This window comes from Dichomitus squalens, assembly GCF_000275845.1.
Source record: "Dichomitus squalens LYAD-421 SS1 unplaced genomic scaffold DICSQscaffold_104, whole genome shotgun sequence".
Lineage (NCBI taxonomy): Eukaryota > Fungi > Basidiomycota > Agaricomycetes > Polyporales > Polyporaceae > Dichomitus > Dichomitus squalens.
The window spans coordinates 31,918-49,137 of NW_006766986.1; the positions used below are offsets into that span (position 1 = coordinate 31,918).

Below are 17,220 nucleotides of genomic sequence, written 5' to 3' on the forward strand. Positions count from 1 at the left end.
GACTCAGCGTCCCCATCCGTCGCTCCTTGCCAATCCGCCCCCATCGTCTCCTTTCCCTCGCCCGCCCTCCCCCGCTCCCGGCCCCCGTCTCTCCTTACTGTCCTTCCTGTTCATATCTCTCTCGACGTCTGCAATGTCCCCCGCGTCCCCCGTGCCCCGCCGCCGCCGCCATTCTGGCAACATCACTCGCCCCGTCGTCTCGCCCGTCGAGCAGCGCGCAACCCTCGACGCAGACGTCCCCGCCCGCCCCAAGTCTACGCCCCCCAACGACCGCCGCGAGCGGGCCAAGCGCGACGCTGACCACGTCGAAGAGTCCTCCTCGGACTCGAGCGGGGAGGAGTCCGAAAAGGAAGCCGATGGCGACTCGACCGGTGCAGATGTCATGCAGATCGACCGTTTTTCTGCATCTCACTCTCCTACCGCTGCCACCACCGCTTCCCTACACAACTCCGCCGTCCTCGCAGACTCAAAAGTAAACGAGAGGCCGACCCGCCCGCTCCCGTCTTCTTCGAAGGCTAGAAAAATGCAGCAGCAGCAGACGAGCAACAACCCGCTTATGCAGCAGGCCAACCCGCTCATGCTCCCCGTCCAGGCGCACGTCGCCAAGAGCGGCCCGGCCTCGACCCAGCGCAAGCTGTACGTTATCTTGGAGCAGGCGTGTCTGGAGGCGTACCGGGTCAGCACAGCGGGCAGGGCCAAGAACGGACGCGAGGGAGACGTCAAGTACGCCCTCCTCAACTGCGACGATCACCAGGGCATCTTGGCCAAGACGGGGAGGGACATCGCGGACGCGAGGCCGGACATCACTCATCAGGTGCGTTTTACTGGCTGTTTTTGCGTGCGGGGACAGGTTTTTCTGACCGTGTGTTGCGCGCGTGGGTAGTGCTTGTTGACGCTGCTCGATTCGCCGCTCAACAAGGCGGGCCTGCTGCAAGTCTACATCCACACCGCAAGGGGCGTTCTCATCGAGGTCAACCCTCATGTGAGGATTCCGCGGACGTTCAAGCGGTTCAGCGGCTTGATGGGTGCGTCGCATGGCTTGCACACTTTTTTCCCATTGGGTGCTGACTGGCAGCTATCAGTGCAATTGCTGCACAAGCTCTCGATCCGTGGTGTCAACGGGCCGGAAAAACTTCTCAAGGTCATCAAGGTACGTCCATCTGCCGCACGCCCTGCTTGTACGATCGCGATAATATCACATCTTATACGTATTAGAACCCGGTGACCGACCACCTTCCTGCAAACACGATAAAGCTCAGTACGTACCTGCGTCTGGCACGTTCGTCGCCATACTTACGTGAACATGATCTACAGCTTTGTCTGGAGATGCACCAGTGGTGAAGTTGTCGAAGTATCTCCCCACGCTGCCGGAAACACACCACATCGCCGTGTTCGTGGGTGCCATGGCTCGCGGGAAGGACGACTTTGCGGACGGCATCGTCGACGAGAAGATAGGAATCAGTCAGTTCCCGTTGAGCGCATCGGTCGCGTGTGGCAAGGTAAGTAACCTCCGGTTAGAGACGCGATATGGGTTATTGATGTGCTGTGCAGTTCTGTTGCGCACTTGAGGACCTCTGGGACATCGTTTGAAGCACTGGTGCTGGCTCCTGTCGGTCTCGCCGTCGTCCCTGCTGTCCCCCGCCTCCTTTGCTGAATCTTGACGTTTGGGTAATATCGGATTGAAGCTGCTCGTATGTACATCTCACAATCTCTGCCGCTCATTCACCGCTCGCAACCACTGCATTTCAACCTGCACGCATCAGTTACATGCCACGAACCCTCCCCCATCCCCCACTAGCACACCATTTCAACAGGCAAAACCCCCTCCCCCTTCGGCCCTCACGCTGAACCCTCACAACGACTAGCTGGCGACCCCCTATGGGCGTGCCGATTCTCACAGTACTTTACGCGCGCCCGCTACGCCGGCTATTGTACGCACTGATAGTGTACTCAACCATCCCCCGAGTAGATGAGCCCGGTGCATGTCGCGACTCAACTTGCGATCCCGGGCTCTGTACATCTGTAATCCACATGTGTTTGTAGCAGTACCATCTCATGCGCTACATCTATCGCGCGCTGTAACATTAATGCAGCACCAGAGTGGCAGGGCAGGTGATGGTCGTGGCGCAGGAGGAGCAGGCCAGGGCGCCTGAAGGGCTAAATGTAGACGATCATTTCCATATACGGTTCCTCTCCGACCTCATCATCCTTGTCCTCATCCTCTGTATCTCCACCCATCTGCCCCCGACTCTCACCAAACACCCACGTCCATCTTTCCATCGATACCCTACACGCCTCCGTCTAGAACGACAACTCCATAGAGCACTCCCGACGGCCCAGGACAGCTAATCACATACACCATGAGCACCAACCAGGCGAGCGCAAGCCCCCTGCCCGAGGGCGTCACGGACCCCAACTACAAGCCTCCTCCCGGCCGCCTGGGCAACCTCACCGTTCCTCAGCAGCATGCACTCGAGAAGCTCAAGAAGGAGCTTCAGGACGGAGGCATTTTCGTTCCAGAGCGCCATGACGATGCGACTCTCCTCAGGTCAGTGTCAGTGTGCCTCATCGTCTGTGGGGCGCGCAGTAGCCACCTTCGGGAACTGCAGCGCGTCCCCGGACGGTGTGTCCTAGCACCTATGAGTAGTGTGCTGACGCCGGTATCCGTGGCCGTGCGCTAGGTTCCTGCGTGCGCGCAAGTTCGACGTGGAGAAGGCCAAGGTCATGATCATCTCGTGCGAGCAATGGAGGAAGGAGTTCGGCGTCGACGACATTTTGACGTGAGTCTATTACCTGCGCCTGTCCCTCCGTGGCGCCGGGCTGGGCGACGCTAACTGCGGAGCTTTCCCTCAGCACCTTTGACTTCCCGGAGAAGGAGGAGGTGGACAAGTACTACCCCCAGTACTACCACAAAACCGACAAGGTCCGTCCGTTCCTCATCGCTCCCCCATCGCGTCCCCGCTCACGCTCTATTCCCATCCATCTCCATCGTCTGCGCCATGCTGTGTCGCTGGATATCCCCTGCGCGCCCGCCCCGCCCCCGGCGCCGCTACCTCACCGCCGCCGTCGTTATGCTCGCAGGAAGGGCGCCCGATCTACGTCGAGCGTCTGGGGCTGCTCGACATCAAGGCTCTCTATGCGATCACGACGCAGGACCGGCAGCTGAAGCGGCTCGTGTACGAGTACGAGAAGTTCCTCCGCGAGCGCCTGCCCGCGTGCTCGAAGGCGATCGGGCACCCCGTCGAGACGTCGTGCACGATCCTCGACCTCCAGAACGTCTCGCTGAGCAACTTCTACCGCGTCAAGGACTACGTCATGCAGGCCGCGTCCATCGGCCAGGACCGCTACCCGGAGACGATGGGCAAGTTCTTCATCATCAACGCGCCCTGGGCGTTCTCCACCGTCTGGACGTTCATCAAGCCCTGGCTCGACGAGGCCACCGTCGCCAAGATCGACATCTTGGGCAGCGGCTACAAGGACAAGCTCCTCGCCCAGATCCCCATAGAGAACCTCCCCAAGGAGTTCGGCGGCACGTGCCAGTGCCCGGGCGGATGCTCGTTGAGCGATGCTGGGCCTTGGAACCCTCCGAAGTAGAATGGACAAGACGTGCGGTGTTCTCAGGGTTGATGACGGCTCGGCGGGAACGGCAGACACGGACCCGGTAGTAATGTAGTTTTACCCAACTTTCTCGGAGGAGGCGAATCGCAGATGCTCAATTTCCTTGACTTGACCATGCGAGAATATTCTCTTCATCTATGTACACCGGCATGCAACCGACTGCAAGCTAAGCCCCGACATGAACCATTCTGACTTTTCCGTCTCACGCAGCTAGTTCAGCCAAGCAATCCCACGGATCAGGACATTATATGAAGTCATTCGTTTGCCATTCACATCCCAACATCAACATAATACAAGTGCACCCCACCATCGCCACAGCGCAAAGGAGATCGTCTCCGCCGGGCAGCAAGTCCAGGCGGAATGCAGGTCATGAGAAAGCGGGGGAAACAAAAGAACGGTAGCGTATGGTAGGGGTTATCTACTGCATCGACGGCACACGTGCACGCGCACGGGTCCTGCACACCTTCGCTTTTCCCGGCAACGCTTAGAAGCACTTGCGGTGGACGATGCCAGGGCCGGACTCGTCGTACTCCTGCTTCGAGCACCAGAGGTTCTGGAACGTGGAGAGCGACGCGAGAATCGAACCACCGATCCAGACGGAGTACTTCCGCTCGGGGGGAGCGACGATCTTGACCTGATTGAGGTAGGGCACGTCGATCAGCGATCGGTTCGCGGCTTATAGTGGGTTAAAGGAGGAAATAGACATACCTTCATACTTGAGGGCGCAAGCGCGGTGAGCTCCTTCTGCATACGGTCCGCGATACCAGGGAACATCGTGGTACCACCCGAGAGGACAATATTGCCATAGAGGTCACGACGGATATCGAGATCGCACTTGTAGATCGAGTTGTACCTGAAATCGACGCGGGTCAGCAAACGAAGGTGGCGATCTGCGTGACGTAATGCAGATACGTACGTCGTCTCGTGAATACCAGCGGCCTCGAGACCGAGGAAGGCGGGCTGGAAGAGCGCCTCAGGAGCACGGAACCTGCATTAATGGTAATATACGTGAGTAGGGATGGGTAGGCCATACTGGACATAAACATACCGCTCGTTACCGATGGTGATGACCTGACCATCGGGAAGCTCGTAGCTCTTCTCGAGGGCGGAAGAGTGAGCAGCGGTCTGGAGCTCCTGCTCGAAGTCGAGGGCGACGTAGCAAAGCTTCTCCTTAATATCACGGACGATTTCACGCTCGGCGGTGGTGTGGAAGGGGTAACCACGCTCCATCAAGTTCTTGATGAGGAACTCGGTGAGGTCACGGCCGGCGAGATCGATACGGAGGATGGCGTGCGGGAGCGAGAAACCCTCGTAGATGGGGACGGTGTGAGTGACACCATCACCGGAGTCGAGCACAATACCAGTGGTACGACCAGAGGCGTAGAGCGAAAGGACGGCCTGAATAGCAACGTAGAAGGCAGGTGCGTTAAAGGTCTCAAACATGATTTGGGTCATCTTTTCACGGTTCGCCTTGGGGTTGAGGGGCGCCTCGGTGAGGAGGACGGGGTGCTCTTCGGGGGCGACACGGAGCTCGTTGTAGAAGGTGTGATGCCAAATCTTCTCCATGTCGTCCCAGTTGGTGACTATACCGTGCTCGATGGGGTACTTGAGGGTCAAGACACCACGCTTGGACTGGGCCTCATCACCGACGTATGAGTCCTTCTGGCCCATGCCGACCATGACACCCTGGTGACGGGGACGACCGACGATTGAGCTGGGCGGGGAAAGGCGGAGATCAGGACGGTAGCTGACGCTCGGTAGATGACGTACTTACGGGAACACAGCACGGGGGGCATCGTCACCTGCGATAGAACTGAGGACGTGTGATCATGATGGCTCAAGCGAGTCATTCTTACCGGCGACTGCGTACGCAAGGATCAGTGATCATGTCAAGCAGGGAGGGAAGCAAGGAGACTTACAGCCAGCCTTGCACATGCCGGAACCATTGTCGATAACCTTGATTGGAACAGCTCAGCTCATGTGTATAGGCGATAGGACTGAGGGAGTACTCACGAGCGCTGCTACCTCGTCCTCCATGTTGTCGTGCTAGTTCGTTAAAGAGAAAGTAGTGAAGAAGAGACTGGGGACGTGCAGAGTATATATTGGCCGGCGCAGATGGGGCGGTGCGAGCGCAGCGAGCGGGTGAACCGGGATGGGTGTGAACCGATGTCGGATTTAAGGGTGAGCGTTGATGTGTGGGGGGGGAGAAGGGGCTGGAGACTGACCTCTTGGACTTGGACGATGTGGGAGATGAGAGCAAGACGAGACTCGGCGGTGGGGAGGGGCTTGGGCAAAGGGCGCTGCGCCTCTTCCCGTTATCGCGATTGCTTCAGGGCAGGCCACCGCGCACCCCAGCCGTCCCTCTCCCTCTCTGCTGCTGTCCCCGCCGCAGCCTCAGTTATTTGCGCCAACTCCGGGACTCGCAGTCTCCAAGTACATGCATTCAGACGGTGCGCAGTGTCGAGCGAGATAGCCAAGACATATCCCGATCCCCGACTACGGTCTCTTGTAGCCACGTGACTCGCCGATAGACGCCCATTGAGACGCGTACGCGTACCACACCCGCCACTAGTGCTACACAGTACTAACCACCCGACCCTCACCCGCCATGCCTCTCGAAGCAACCATCATCATCGTCGACAACTCAGAGTACATGCGCAATGGCGATTATCATCCAGACAGGTTTCGCGCACAGACAGACGCCGTCACCACCCTCTTCCAGACAAAGGTCGACTCCAACCCAGAGAACACCGTGGGCTTCATGACCATGGCCGGCAAGGGGTCCGTATCCTAGTCTCTGCGCAAAGTACTCTTCATTTGACTAACTCTCATCTCCTCCAGACCAGAGGTTTTAGTAACAAACACCAAGGAACTCGGTAATATCCTCGGCGCCATCCACCAAGCACAGGACATGCTCGGCGGGGCTACCAACATCCCAAATGCTATCGAGAAGGCTCTCCTCGCCCTCAAACACAGGTCAAACAAAAACCTCCGTCAGCGCATAGTCGTCTTCGTCGGCTCGCCCCTCGAGGGCCAGGCCGCAGACGACAAGTTCATGGTCAAGCTCGCCAAGCGGCTCAAGAAGAACAACGTCGCAGTCGACTTCATCGCCTTTGGCGACGGCATCGAGGAGGGCGAGCGGAGCATCCTCAAAACGTTCATCGACAACGTGTCAAGCGCTGACAACAGGTCGGTCGCCGCGTCCCATTTCACCAGGACGCTCTCTGCGGAGTCGCTTACGTCCCGTCGTACAGTCATTACCTCTCTGTCCCTCCTGGCGCACATCTATTGTCCGACGTGATCCTCTCGTCACCCATCCTCGCCGGCGACCGGGGGATCCCAGAAGAAGCAATGGGCGATGCAGGTGCACCGGGCGGTACGGGCGCAGGCGGCTTCGAGTTCGGCGTCGACCCCAGTCTTGACCCGGAACTCGCAATGGTAAGTCGTCGTACGATCCGTCTTGGCTTGGCGAAGACAAGGTGTTCAATCCAGTATGTGTACAGGCACTGCGCATGTCGATGGAGGAGGAGCAGGCTCGCCAAGCCGCAGCTGCGCAGGCAGCGGCACAAGCGTCTGGGACCGCTTCGTCCTCCGAACCGTCTGCTCCTGTCGCGCAAACGTCAGCAACAGCCCCAACAGCGGCGCAGCCCGCCGCGGCGACAGCGGGCGCTGCAGACGAGGAAGGGGAGGACGAAGATGCTATGCTCGCGCGGGCGTTAGCGCTGTCACAAGGGGAGGACGTCGAGATGGCAGCAGAGGATGAGAGCGAAGAGGACGCGATCAAGAGGGCGATCGAGATGAGCTTGAAGGGGGACGACAACCAGCAGCCGAAATGAGTGGTGGGGGTGCGGTGCTCGTCGTGCTGGTATATCCTGTTCCTTTTTCGCGCATGGCAGTCTTCATCTTCCTGTCGGAATATAATGTACATCATTCTCACCGGGGTGCAAGTCGCTACGCAATTGATCTCCGATGACTGCAGGCGCAGTGTCTCCGGATCGGATTTAAGTACGTAGTGGAGAGGCAGGACTCGGAGTATGCGATGGAAAGCGCGCGCGACACGTGCAAAACCATAACCCTAGATGTTCAGGCGCCCTTCAGGTGGGAGAGGCGGGACGAGGTCGGGAAGTTGACTGACGGCGACGACCACGCTTACCACCATGACCTCCTCGACCACGGCGTCTCAAACAGAGCTCAAGGCCGCCAAGGTGCCTATAGCCTGGAGGGACCAATGCTCTGCGTACGTACTTTCGCAAGGTTTAGCTCGTATCCCGGCTCATCTGCTGTCTTCCGCCTCTCCTGCTTCCCTCCGGCATTAATGCCAATAGGCTGCTTATCCCCCTGAACGTCTGCCGGAAGGACAAGCTTTACCTTCCGTGGGAATGTGAGAACGAGAGGCACGCATACGAGAAGTGAGTATCGCCGCTCTGGTCAGACCGAGGGACAGAAGTAATCGTCGACTTTGCCATTAGGTGTCAGTACGAGGAGTGAGTCGTTCATCTCGTGTTTCCTGCGTGGCATGGGTTGACTGTTATATAGCTACCTTCGCCGGATGAAGGAGCTCTCGAAACGCAAGCTCGCTGCGGCTGAAGTGGAGTGATGTACTAGACCTTCAACATACATTCTGCTTTCCCTGCTTTCTCGCCATCGCAACTTTGTGTCACTTCGGCCGAACGAGGAGAATCGTGCTACATAGCGAGTGCCATGGCTGAACAACCCGTCTGATGAGTGGAGATATACTACTGTTATGGAACGCCTAGTTCCATGTACGAACGTAAAGTACTGTCGAAGTCCTCGCCTGCCGCTCCCTCACTCTGTGACCTCCAGCTCCCACCTTATACCTTGCGGCCTGTCTCACCCTCCCAACGCGTGATCTCCTTCTTCACCCGCTCGACGACATCCGACACAGTGCTCGCCTTGCCGAACGCGTCGACGAATTGCCCGTTCGGGTCCATGAAGTAGAAGAAAATAGAGTGGTCGACGAGGTAGTCGTCAGTGGCCTTGGCGTTAGGAGGCGTCGAGAAGTACACGCGATACGCTTTGCAGGTCGCCTTGAGCGTCGGATAGTCCCCTGTGAGGCCGATGAGCCGGGGATGGAACTCGGAGACGTAGCGCGCGACTTGGGAGACGGTGTCACGCGCGGGGTCGACGGAGATGAAGATGGGCTGGACGATAGGACCATATTCCTTGTCTGTGTGGCAGGGATGTGTTTGGACGGGAGGTGGGTTGTGAGAGACAGTCCAGTCGTATGAAGATGTTGGGAAACGTACCGAGCGTGTCAACTGCTGCACTCATCTTGTCAAGCTCCTCGGGACATATGTCGGGACAATTTGTGAAACCGAAGTAGATGAGACTCCATTTGCCCACCAAGTCCTTCTCCGTGAATGTCTCTCCCTTGTGCGTGGTCAAGGTGAACGGACCGCCGACTTGCGGCCTCCCGACTGCTTGGTCCTCTCGTTCTTTGCCTGTAAGCAAAGGCGGTAGGAAGACGAGATTCAGCGACAAGAGAAAGAAGGGAGTGAATGACACGCACGCCGTTGCTCCTGCAACTTCTCCTTTTCGCTCTGGAAGTAGAAGAACAGCGCCGCTCCTGTTACTACAAACAGCGCAGCAGCCTTGGGAGTGAACACCTGTTATGCTGCGTGGTCAGACACAGATATGGAGCTCTTGTCGGAACGAAAGGCGTACGCCGACCGCGGACTTGTCCCGAATTCCTGAGGACGTTTGCTGCGTCGGATTCGGGTTTTGCGAGTAGGCTCTTCGTGAGCATATTCTACCATTCCAAGGCAGCGCTGCAGGTCGTGACGATGCATGGGGGACTACATGACGAGCCGAGGAGCTGCGTCTTGAGCAGGAGGAGAGTGCCCGGAAGGAAGTAGCAGAGAGTGAGGATACAGACATTGGACCCCTAACCTTATCTCTTGTTCTGTCCTATATTACTCGACCGAAAACGGTAGTAGACATACGCTACGCTCCGACTCGACTTCGGATCTTTGAATCCGAGCGTGGATTGTATGCTCACAAGGTTGTAAAGGAGAGTGGGAGATAGGGTCGTCGAACCATAGGACAGACCGGCGAACTCTGGACGTTATCCCGGACTGTCGCTGAATGCGCTAGCCACAACAAGTTCTACCAATACAAGTAATCCTAGTAGTTGCTTCCTTTCATTCGCCTGATAGACAGAACCGGAGTGCTCCAGCATGTTTGGATTATGCGGAGACGCTCTTCGTAGCGACCGTACTAGTGACAATTTCGTTCACCACGATGTGTTCCTGTGCAGAGTCCTTTGCAACGGCTTTTAGTGCCGGCTCAGTATTGAGTTTGTGGTACTGAAGAGACCATCAGGCGCCTGCGAGTCGGTACTGAGTGAGTACATGCCTTCTTCACGGTTGTCCAATCAGTGATGTTAGAGAGATCCTCCAGCGGAGATAGCGTGCCGGTGACGACACGAGACATAAGCTCCTGGACGTTGCTCAAATGTGGGGAGGAGATGCGGACGACAATCAAGGAGGTTGTGCTGTCTGCCACACCATATCGCCGGATGGCTTCGCTGATCTGAAGTATCGAAGAAGCTGTGAACAATCCGTTAGCCTAAGAATGACACGGAGAAGATTACGTTGTTGGTGGGATTGAGTGCCCAGAGGATTTCTGAATGGACAGTTTTCGTTCGTAACGAATCTTGAGCCTGGGCGAGGATGGCTTGGTACACGGCGGTCTGCAGGTGGAGGACACTGCAAATCTTGATAGAGGATGACGACAACTCTCGCAGCGGATATTGCGCGTGCGTGCTTACAAGACGAGCATCTATGAATGCGAAATTGACGGCTTCTCGTTCTGCCTCGCCGTCCGGTCCATGTAGTTGACTTGCACGCACGATGCGGGATCTGATTTCAGATGAATTGGTGACATTGTTGAAGAGGGCTACATGGACTGTTGAGAGCTCGGTAGGGAGATGAGGATAGTGGAATGTGTGCATGACGGACGAGCGCAAAGGGCAGGCAGATCTTGGTCGATCGGAAGCAGAGTACAGCCACCGCTGCCGCCTGGCCAGAGCTCCGTCTCCGCTGTCTCTGCCTCTAGCAATTCACTTGTAACAAACCACTCCCCTTGTCGCTCCTTCTGGCCCTTACCCGCCTTGCTCACATTCGCTGAAATATCCCCGTTGAAGCACAACCTCCGACCGCCACCATGCTCGCGTTTGCGAGGCTTCCTTTCTCTCTTCTCGTGTCCTCCCTCATCCTCGCTTGCACCGCTCTTCCCGTCCAGTCTTCCCAAACCGAGCTTCTCGTCCTCACTCCGGACAACTTCCAGTCTACAATAGCTCATGGAGTCTGGTGCGCTCAATCCCACTTGTTCATTTACCGTCAGCCATTGAGTATCACGCACGGCGAACGTCATGCTCGTACAGGTTCATCGAGCACTTCTCTCCCTATTGCCATCACTGCAAAGCCTTCGCACCTACATGGACAGAGCTCGTAGAGGCGAACGAGAAGAAGGCCGATCCCGGAATCCATCTTGCCCAGGTCAACTGTGCTGTGCATGGTGGTACGTCCGTGAACTCGCCAGTCTCATCGTCCCCTCGCCTGACATCGTTGTGCAGACCTTTGTGGTAAGAACGGAGTCACGGGATACCCGCAAATGAATCTTTATAAGGATGGAAAATACCTTGAAACCTTCAAGCAATCTAGGGACATCGACATCCTCACAAAGTACATCGCTGCTCACGCTGAACCCCGCAACCCCCCTGCCCCGGAACCCACCGCGAAGACGGAGAACGTTGTTCCATTGACCGCGGAGAAGGATGAACTTGTGGAGGAGATTGCGACCCGGGAGAATGTGAATCCTCACGGCATCGTGCTTTCGCTGGACGAGAAGAACTTCCAGGAGACCATTGACAAGGGTCACGTCTTTGTCAAATTCTTCGCCCCTTGGTGAGTTTCGTCAATATAGTGCTAGTCCCACGACCCCTCAGCTTTCTTGGCGCAGGTGCGGACATTGCAAGAAACTCGCGCCAATATGGTCGCAGCTTGGTGGCCTCATGCAGCACAAGCTTACTCTCGCCGAGGTCGACTGCGAGGCACACAACGCCCTTTGCAGGAAGGAGGGCGTCACTGGATATCCCATGCTTCAGTATTACGGTGATAAGAATACCAGGACCGAGTACACGGGCGGTCGCAAGCTCGAACAACTCAAGGCGTTCGCGGAGAAGGTTTCTGGCCCGTACGTGACCAGCGTAGATTATACTTTAACCTGAGCTAATGTCTCTTCGGCTCACAGGGGCGTCCAGGAACTCAAATTTGGGGAGCTGGAGACTCGCATCGCGGAGTATCCTGTCCTCTACCTGTTCCTGCACTCTCCGAACGATAAAGCTATCTTCGTAAGTCTGTCCTTCCTCTGATTGGCAGCAACTCTTCTGATGGTGCACCATAGAGACAGGTCATCGAGGCATCGAACGCATTGTTTGGTTCTCCACCGTTCTACACGTCAACATCCGCTTCGTTCTACGACCACTACAACATCCAGCCCGGTACCGCTGCTATTCTTGCGCTCAAGGACCATGACGCCTCTGCGCCTGCTGCAGTGTACACTCTGTCCAGGCCAGTCTCCACCCACGCGGAAAGACAGGAACTCGTTGATTGGGTATGTTCAGTGTCGAGTCCTTGCAATGCTCTACTCCTGACAGAGATTCCGGATCGTAGCTCCTCCGCAATCGTCTTCCCGGCGCACTCGAGCTTGATTCCGACAATTTCCAGGACATCATGAACGCGCCGCACAAGCCACTCGTTGTCATCGCTGCGACCTCGCAGAGCGACAAGGAGCGGACGGCCAAGGAGGTCACCGAGATGGCGCGCAAGTGGCGGGACATGAAGGAGCAAGCCCCTGTCGTCTTCACTTGGATGGATGCGGACAAGTGGGGCACCTGGCTCAAGAGCATGTACGGTATCAAGGCTAGTCACTTACCCCGACCCATAGTCGCCAACCACTCGGTACGTCGGCTCTCTCCCAGTGCAGAGCGACGAAGTCACTAACGAAGCTATCAGAGGCTTGTCTACTATGACGTTGATCCATTCGGGGAGACTGTCAAACTGACATCCGCTAGTCTTTTCCCTACCATAAACGGTGCTGCGAGGGGGACACTTTCTTACAAGCATTCCGAGAACATCATCGAGCGTCTTGCCCGAGTACGTTCACCTTTCCCTGGTATCGTCGCTCATCTAATTTGTTCTACCAGTACTTGAACGACAAGCTGGTCGCTATTGAGAAGTACGTCGTGAACAACCCGTGGCACACTGCGTTTTTCGTAGTCATTGGGATGGTCGGTCTTGGTCTTGGGGTCAAGCGGATTCTGGCAGAATCGGAAGATGCGAGAGAAGGGGGATATTTGCGTAAGGGAGATCGTGTCGATTAATATGTACATTTTGGGTAGTTCGTTAACTGCTCGTGTGGGTCATTGGATTGTAATCTACGTCTAGCGGAACATACGGCCTATAGATATTAGTACTGATACACTAATTCTACTTGGAGCATGAAATCATGTAGTATACAGTGAGCGACAAAGCAAATAAAGCGTGAGCAAGCCCGACAATGAATGTCCTGTAGACCAGCGTGAAGGGACCAGCCTGTCACAGCCCTATCAGGATGAGAAGCCAGGGCTGGACGACGGCGCGTCCGACCACGGCGAGACAGAGTCGTCAAGCATGATGCCACTGATCCGCTGGTAGACAGCAGGAGGGAACATCCTAGCCTGCAACCGCTGCAGCAAGGCCACTGCGCGCTCACGCTCGCCATTGCCGAGTTCCGCACGGACCATAGCTTCCCAAGTGGAAGGCTGCAATGAGGCTGTCAATACAGTGGATGGATTACAGAGAAGCGTTGGATGCTCACCTCACGGTACACAGGTGCTTCAGCAGGCACAGGGAGAACGTTCGATTGCTTGTTTTGATGTGGGAGATGATTGTGAGGCGCGGCTACACCTTCCTGAGGATCCTGCAGAGACTCGAAGATTTCGCGTGACCGCTCAATCTCGTTCACAGACGCGTATCCCTTGATAAGCAAGTTCGCGATGTATGCTGTCATGTGGACGCCGCTAGACTGGAGACGCTCCAGATACGGCGGGACGAGGTCCATACGACGAACTGTGACCAGCGTGTTGATAAGGGCCTCGTAGACGACGGCGTCAGGCATCGGAGAAGAATTCTGCTTGGTGGTAGGGTGCTTCGCGATCGAGTCGAAGACGGCAAGAGCCTTATCGAGATCCTTCTGCACGCAGCCCCAGGCGTTGATGAGCGCAGCCCAGTGGGTACCCTGAACAGAGACGGATCGGTCTGCAACAAGCTGCTCGAAGACCTTCTCCATGGCCGAATCGTCCACAGGTTCGATGGAACCGTATGCGTCGATAAGAAGCTACATAAGAAGTGAGTCATCACCGTCTAGACCGCGCAGAGGAATGTGCACCATACCTTATAAGTGTGCGCAGTGGGCTGAACATTGGCGGCCAAGAGCTCATTGTAGTAATGAAGAACACGGCTGCGATCCGGCTTCGTGTGGGTGTAAAGTTGCATCATGGTATTGTACGGTGGAACGCGAGGCTTGAACGTGGGCTCGCTCGTCATCTCCTGGAACAGAAGCTCCGCGGATGCAGCGTCGCCGACACGGCAGCACGCGGCAATAACGGCACCGTAAGTAACTGACGTAGGCTGTATGTTCTGCGCTTTCATATCCTGGAAGAGCTGCAGCGCGTAGTCGGCCTTGCGTGCTTTTGCGAGCTTCGAGATGATGGTGTTGTACATGAAGATGTTTGGCACGACCCCGAAGTTCTGCGACTCCGTGAAGAGCGCCATCGCATTGGACGTGTCGTCGGTGGTGTCCTTGACGTTCAATATGAGAGCTCCGTACGCGTCAGCGGAAGGAACACCGCCCTGCTGGAGAATACGCTGCCGGTGAGCGTGAGCCGCCTCAATGTCGCCTGCGTGGGCTAGCCCAACGATCATGTGGTCCTCGATTAAGAACCAGCCAGATGTCTGCCACTGCTTGACAGTTTCCAAAGAGTTGAGGACAACCTGCGCGGCGTCGTAGACCTCGTGAATCTTCTCGACCTCGCCAAGACGACCGAGAGCACTGATGAGACGAGCCAACACAATAGGGCGAGGGAAGATGCCCTTCCCCGCGCCAGACTTGAACCGCTTGAACGCTGTGAGCACCGAGATCTTGTTACCACCAGGATAGAACTCGCCAACGTGTTGACTGTAGGCGGTGTCGACGCGACCGGAGGAGTACGAGGACGAGAGCGGGGTGCCAGGAATGTCTTCTACGGGGGAATTGGCCTCAAACGACTGTGGCTGGCCAGAGGGGGACGTCTGGGAAGCGCGCTGAAGCTCAGCCAGACGGCTGGAGAACGGCTCACCAAGTTGAGCAAGCAACGTCGCTGAGTTCATGTCGTTCGAAGCAAGGCTGCGAACGAGATGGTTCTTCGCAGTCTCGCTGAAGGCAGTGATATCAACCGAGTGCATAAGGAGATCGTCCACCAATGTGTTCAAAGTAGCCGAAGAGTCGGCTTCGTTGGCGACCACGATGTCCAGCAACGCTTCCCAGTCCTTCGTCGAAAGCGAAAGCGCAGGACTCGCGCGCTGGAAAGCATATGCGTTAAGACAAGACTCCGATAGCGCGGTGGGCACCAGCGCGCCAACATCCGTAAGTAGGGCCGACAACCGTAGGAAGCTCGATAACGGGGCACTTGGACCAGTCTTGAACAGGATCTCGGAAGCCACATCAGTAGCGAAGCGGCGAGTGCCCTCGATCCTACGCTGCGACTGAGCCGAATCAAATTTGCCTTGGGCCTGACCATGACGGATGACCTCGAGTTGCCGTGTAGCGATACGTGCAGCGAGATCTAGCGCATCGTCCGTGTGTCCGCGGTTCCAGTACTGCATGACGAGCCTCTGGCACAGGGAGCGAGAGGTGTCGCGATAGAAGGTGAAGTGACCGCTTTCGATATCCCAAGGGAGGACGTGGTCCGTCAAGAAGTCCAGAAGTTCGTGTGCCTTTGCCTGATCCAGGTCTGTGCGCGTGTCCATGAACCTGAGGTTTGCCGCAAGGACACAGTCCCTGTGGTCACTCCATACGGCGGCACCTTCCTGTGAAGCGATGATTTGCCAACGGACAAACAACCGGTTCGCCTCCGCGACCATGCCTTCGTCAGCCAACGCGTCAAACATGGTCGTCCACGTAGATGCATCAGGACGGTGAGGGACGCGAGTGGTCGCATGCGGATCGCGAGAAGGGGAGTCTTGCTGGAGCATCCGCTCAAACCACGCCAGGGCAGTCGACACATCGCCAAGTTGGCAGAATCCGGTGATAGCACGAGCGAAGGTGGAGGAAGTCGGCAGGGGAACATCCGTTGCGTGAAACGTCTCACCAGCGGAAGTATCCATCATCTGCTCCAGGAGTCCCAGAGCCTCAGTGGGCTGCCCGCAGCGGAAGTACGCGGTCAGCATCTCGTTCCAGACGGCAGTCTGGGATGCGCGTTGCCGGTATGAGAGATCCTCGGGGGAAGTGTGGCCTGCGACGGCATCGAAGGACCATTGGACGCGCTCGAAACGGGAAGCCTCCTTGAATTGCTCGAACATGCTCTCGGCTCCATTCAGGTCGTGACGGCTCGCGTACGTCTCGATAAGGCTGATGTACGTCTGGGCGTCGGGATAGATGTCTCCGCGCTTCTCGAGATGGGAATAGACAGCGGATGCCGCGTCGACATTGGAATGAATGGCGCATGAACGGAGGAGCTTGTTGTAAACTTGGAGGGGGAACTTGGAGGTAGGATTTACGGCGGCTGTCTGGAAGAGCGCAAGTGCGGACTTGAAGTGGGAGTCCCCTCGAAGGCTGGCGATACGCTTCTCTTCCTCCTCGAGGCCCTCGTCAATGGCAGCACGACGACGGCGACGAAGGCGGGCTTCTGCGCGACGAACGGCCTCGTGATTCTCGAAGTCGCGATCGGTGAGGGTATTGATGAGGGTCGCATAGGTGCCAAATCCTGAGCGGATGAGCTGGGACGCGTCGGAAGTGGGATCGGCGGCGAGGTGCTGAGAGCGCTGAGAAGGGACACGGAAGGCAGACAATTTCTCAACGCGGACGCCGACTTGAGTGGAAATGGGAGTCCCCTGCTGTGCGGGGTTGTTATTTGAGGAGGCAAGGAGAGCGGGTGATGTGTACTCACAGGGTGAGAGGTCTGAAGGCGACCGCTGGCATGGAATTTGGAGGGACCTGGACCGCTGTGACCAGGACCGCTGGAGACAGAGGAACCCCAGCCTGTTACGGCGGTGGAAGAGCCGGAAGAAGACTGGAGTTGGAGGACATTGCGAAGGGTGTGGCCGGTCTGGTTCTGGACGGCGACGACCGCCCTATGAGTGTGGTGGAATAGCTGATTGGCGACCTTTGGGAGCATGGCGGCGGTGGCATACAAGCCGACTGCTGTCCACGACTAGCCAAGCGGGTACGCGGACGATGTGCGAGGCCCAGACACTGGACTCGAGACGAAGATGACGGGCGGAGAGAAAAGGCGGCGCGCCTGCTTGGCCGCCCGCACGCATCACAGCGTGCGGGCGGCCA

The 17,220-nt window shown here is 57.0% G+C and overlaps 7 protein-coding genes across 7 annotated transcripts; 3 read left to right on the top strand and 4 right to left on the bottom strand.

Moving 5' to 3' along the window:
• Positions 1-382: 382 nt before the first annotated feature.
• DICSQDRAFT_72980 (Nep1-domain-containing protein) lies at positions 383-1,590 on the top strand (the record flags this gene model as incomplete). The annotated part of the gene is made up of 6 exons (XM_007371430.1): positions 383-814; positions 884-1,025; positions 1,083-1,150; positions 1,216-1,258; positions 1,315-1,499; positions 1,552-1,590. The coding sequence occupies 6 exons, from the start codon at positions 383-385 to the stop codon at positions 1,588-1,590; spliced, it is 909 nt and encodes a 302-aa protein (XP_007371492.1).
• Positions 1,591-2,235: 645 nt separating this feature from the next.
• On the top strand, positions 2,236-3,794 carry DICSQDRAFT_94506 (uncharacterized protein). Its single transcript, XM_007371431.1, has 4 exons — positions 2,236-2,548; positions 2,682-2,780; positions 2,854-2,923; positions 3,082-3,794. Exons 1-4 carry the CDS (start codon positions 2,361-2,363, stop codon positions 3,592-3,594), a joined length of 870 nt encoding a protein of 289 aa, XP_007371493.1. The 5' UTR covers positions 2,236-2,360; the 3' UTR covers positions 3,595-3,794.
• A 42-nt stretch (positions 3,795-3,836) lies between these two features.
• DICSQDRAFT_141804 (actin 1) lies at positions 3,837-5,804 on the bottom strand. The gene is made up of 7 exons (XM_007371432.1): positions 5,632-5,804; positions 5,538-5,574; positions 5,393-5,426; positions 4,667-5,332; positions 4,535-4,606; positions 4,327-4,471; positions 3,837-4,252 (listed from the first exon to the last, which is right to left on the bottom strand). The coding sequence occupies exons 1-7, from the start codon at positions 5,653-5,655 to the stop codon at positions 4,103-4,105; spliced, it is 1,128 nt and encodes a 375-aa protein (XP_007371494.1). The 5' UTR covers positions 5,656-5,804; the 3' UTR covers positions 3,837-4,102.
• Positions 5,805-6,214: 410 nt separating this feature from the next.
• On the top strand, positions 6,215-7,549 carry DICSQDRAFT_164158 (uncharacterized protein). Its single transcript, XM_007371433.1, has 4 exons — positions 6,215-6,399; positions 6,460-6,807; positions 6,873-7,056; positions 7,122-7,549. Exons 1-4 carry the CDS (start codon positions 6,227-6,229, stop codon positions 7,452-7,454), a joined length of 1,038 nt encoding a protein of 345 aa, XP_007371495.1. The 5' UTR covers positions 6,215-6,226; the 3' UTR covers positions 7,455-7,549.
• A 219-nt stretch (positions 7,550-7,768) lies between these two features.
• On the bottom strand, positions 7,769-9,516 carry DICSQDRAFT_113958 (SCO1 protein; the record flags this gene model as incomplete). The annotated part of the gene is made up of 7 exons (XM_007371434.1): positions 7,769-7,855; positions 7,944-8,027; positions 8,088-8,102; positions 8,155-8,806; positions 8,886-9,080; positions 9,149-9,245; positions 9,304-9,516. 4 exons carry the CDS (start codon positions 9,514-9,516, stop codon positions 8,451-8,453), a joined length of 861 nt encoding a protein of 286 aa, XP_007371496.1. The 3' UTR covers positions 7,769-7,855; positions 7,944-8,027; positions 8,088-8,102; positions 8,155-8,450.
• A 139-nt stretch (positions 9,517-9,655) lies between these two features.
• Positions 9,656-10,591, bottom strand: DICSQDRAFT_94523 (CGI-121-domain-containing protein; the record flags this gene model as incomplete). The annotated part of the gene is made up of 4 exons (XM_007371435.1): positions 9,656-9,944; positions 9,994-10,170; positions 10,232-10,354; positions 10,409-10,591. 4 exons carry the CDS (start codon positions 10,589-10,591, stop codon positions 9,825-9,827), a joined length of 603 nt encoding a protein of 200 aa, XP_007371497.1. The 3' UTR covers positions 9,656-9,824.
• Positions 10,592-10,744: 153 nt separating this feature from the next.
• DICSQDRAFT_141808 (uncharacterized protein) lies at positions 10,745-17,157 on the bottom strand. The gene is made up of 12 exons (XM_007371436.1): positions 16,829-17,157; positions 14,076-16,775; positions 13,501-14,019; positions 12,848-13,444; positions 12,657-12,797; positions 12,315-12,602; positions 12,046-12,255; positions 11,893-11,992; positions 11,602-11,835; positions 11,216-11,546; positions 11,024-11,160; positions 10,745-10,949 (listed from the first exon to the last, which is right to left on the bottom strand). The coding sequence occupies exons 1-4, from the start codon at positions 17,054-17,056 to the stop codon at positions 13,250-13,252; spliced, it is 3,642 nt and encodes a 1,213-aa protein (XP_007371498.1). The 5' UTR covers positions 17,057-17,157; the 3' UTR covers positions 10,745-10,949; positions 11,024-11,160; positions 11,216-11,546; positions 11,602-11,835; positions 11,893-11,992; positions 12,046-12,255; positions 12,315-12,602; positions 12,657-12,797; positions 12,848-13,249.
• Between the last annotated feature and the right edge of the window lie 63 nt (positions 17,158-17,220).

Excerpts from the sequence above, each read along its gene's own strand:
- DICSQDRAFT_141804 (XM_007371432.1), bottom strand. The coding sequence starts at position 5,655 with ATGGAGGACGAGGTAGCAGCGCTC. Across the intron at positions 4,607-4,666 it reads ATCACCATCGGTAACGAGCG|GTTCCGTGCTCCTGAGGCGC; the intron begins GTATGTTTATGT and ends CCATTAATGCAG. Across the intron at positions 4,472-4,534 it reads GCTGGTATTCACGAGACGAC|GTACAACTCGATCTACAAGT; the intron begins GTACGTATCTGC and ends CGTCGATTTCAG.
- DICSQDRAFT_141808 (XM_007371436.1), bottom strand. The coding sequence starts at position 17,056 with ATGCTCCCAAAGGTCGCCAATCAGCTATTCCACCACACTCATAGGGCG. Across the intron at positions 16,776-16,828 it reads GCCTTCAGACCTCTCACCCT|CAGGGGACTCCCATTTCCAC; the intron begins GTGAGTACACAT and ends AACCCCGCACAG. Across the intron at positions 14,020-14,075 it reads CCACTGCGCACACTTATAAG|CTTCTTATCGACGCATACGG; the intron begins GTATGGTGCACA and ends CTTCTTATGTAG.
- DICSQDRAFT_94506 (XM_007371431.1), top strand. The coding sequence starts at position 2,361 with ATGAGCACCAACCAGGCGAGCGCAAGCCCCCTGCCCGAGGGCGTCACG. Across the intron at positions 2,781-2,853 it reads GGCGTCGACGACATTTTGAC|CACCTTTGACTTCCCGGAGA; the intron begins GTGAGTCTATTA and ends GCTTTCCCTCAG. Across the intron at positions 2,924-3,081 it reads ACTACCACAAAACCGACAAG|GAAGGGCGCCCGATCTACGT; the intron begins GTCCGTCCGTTC and ends TTATGCTCGCAG.
- DICSQDRAFT_164158 (XM_007371433.1), top strand. The coding sequence starts at position 6,227 with ATGCCTCTCGAAGCAACCATCATCATCGTCGACAACTCAGAGTACATG. Across the intron at positions 6,808-6,872 it reads GTGTCAAGCGCTGACAACAG|TCATTACCTCTCTGTCCCTC; the intron begins GTCGGTCGCCGC and ends CCCGTCGTACAG. Across the intron at positions 7,057-7,121 it reads TTGACCCGGAACTCGCAATG|GCACTGCGCATGTCGATGGA; the intron begins GTAAGTCGTCGT and ends GTATGTGTACAG.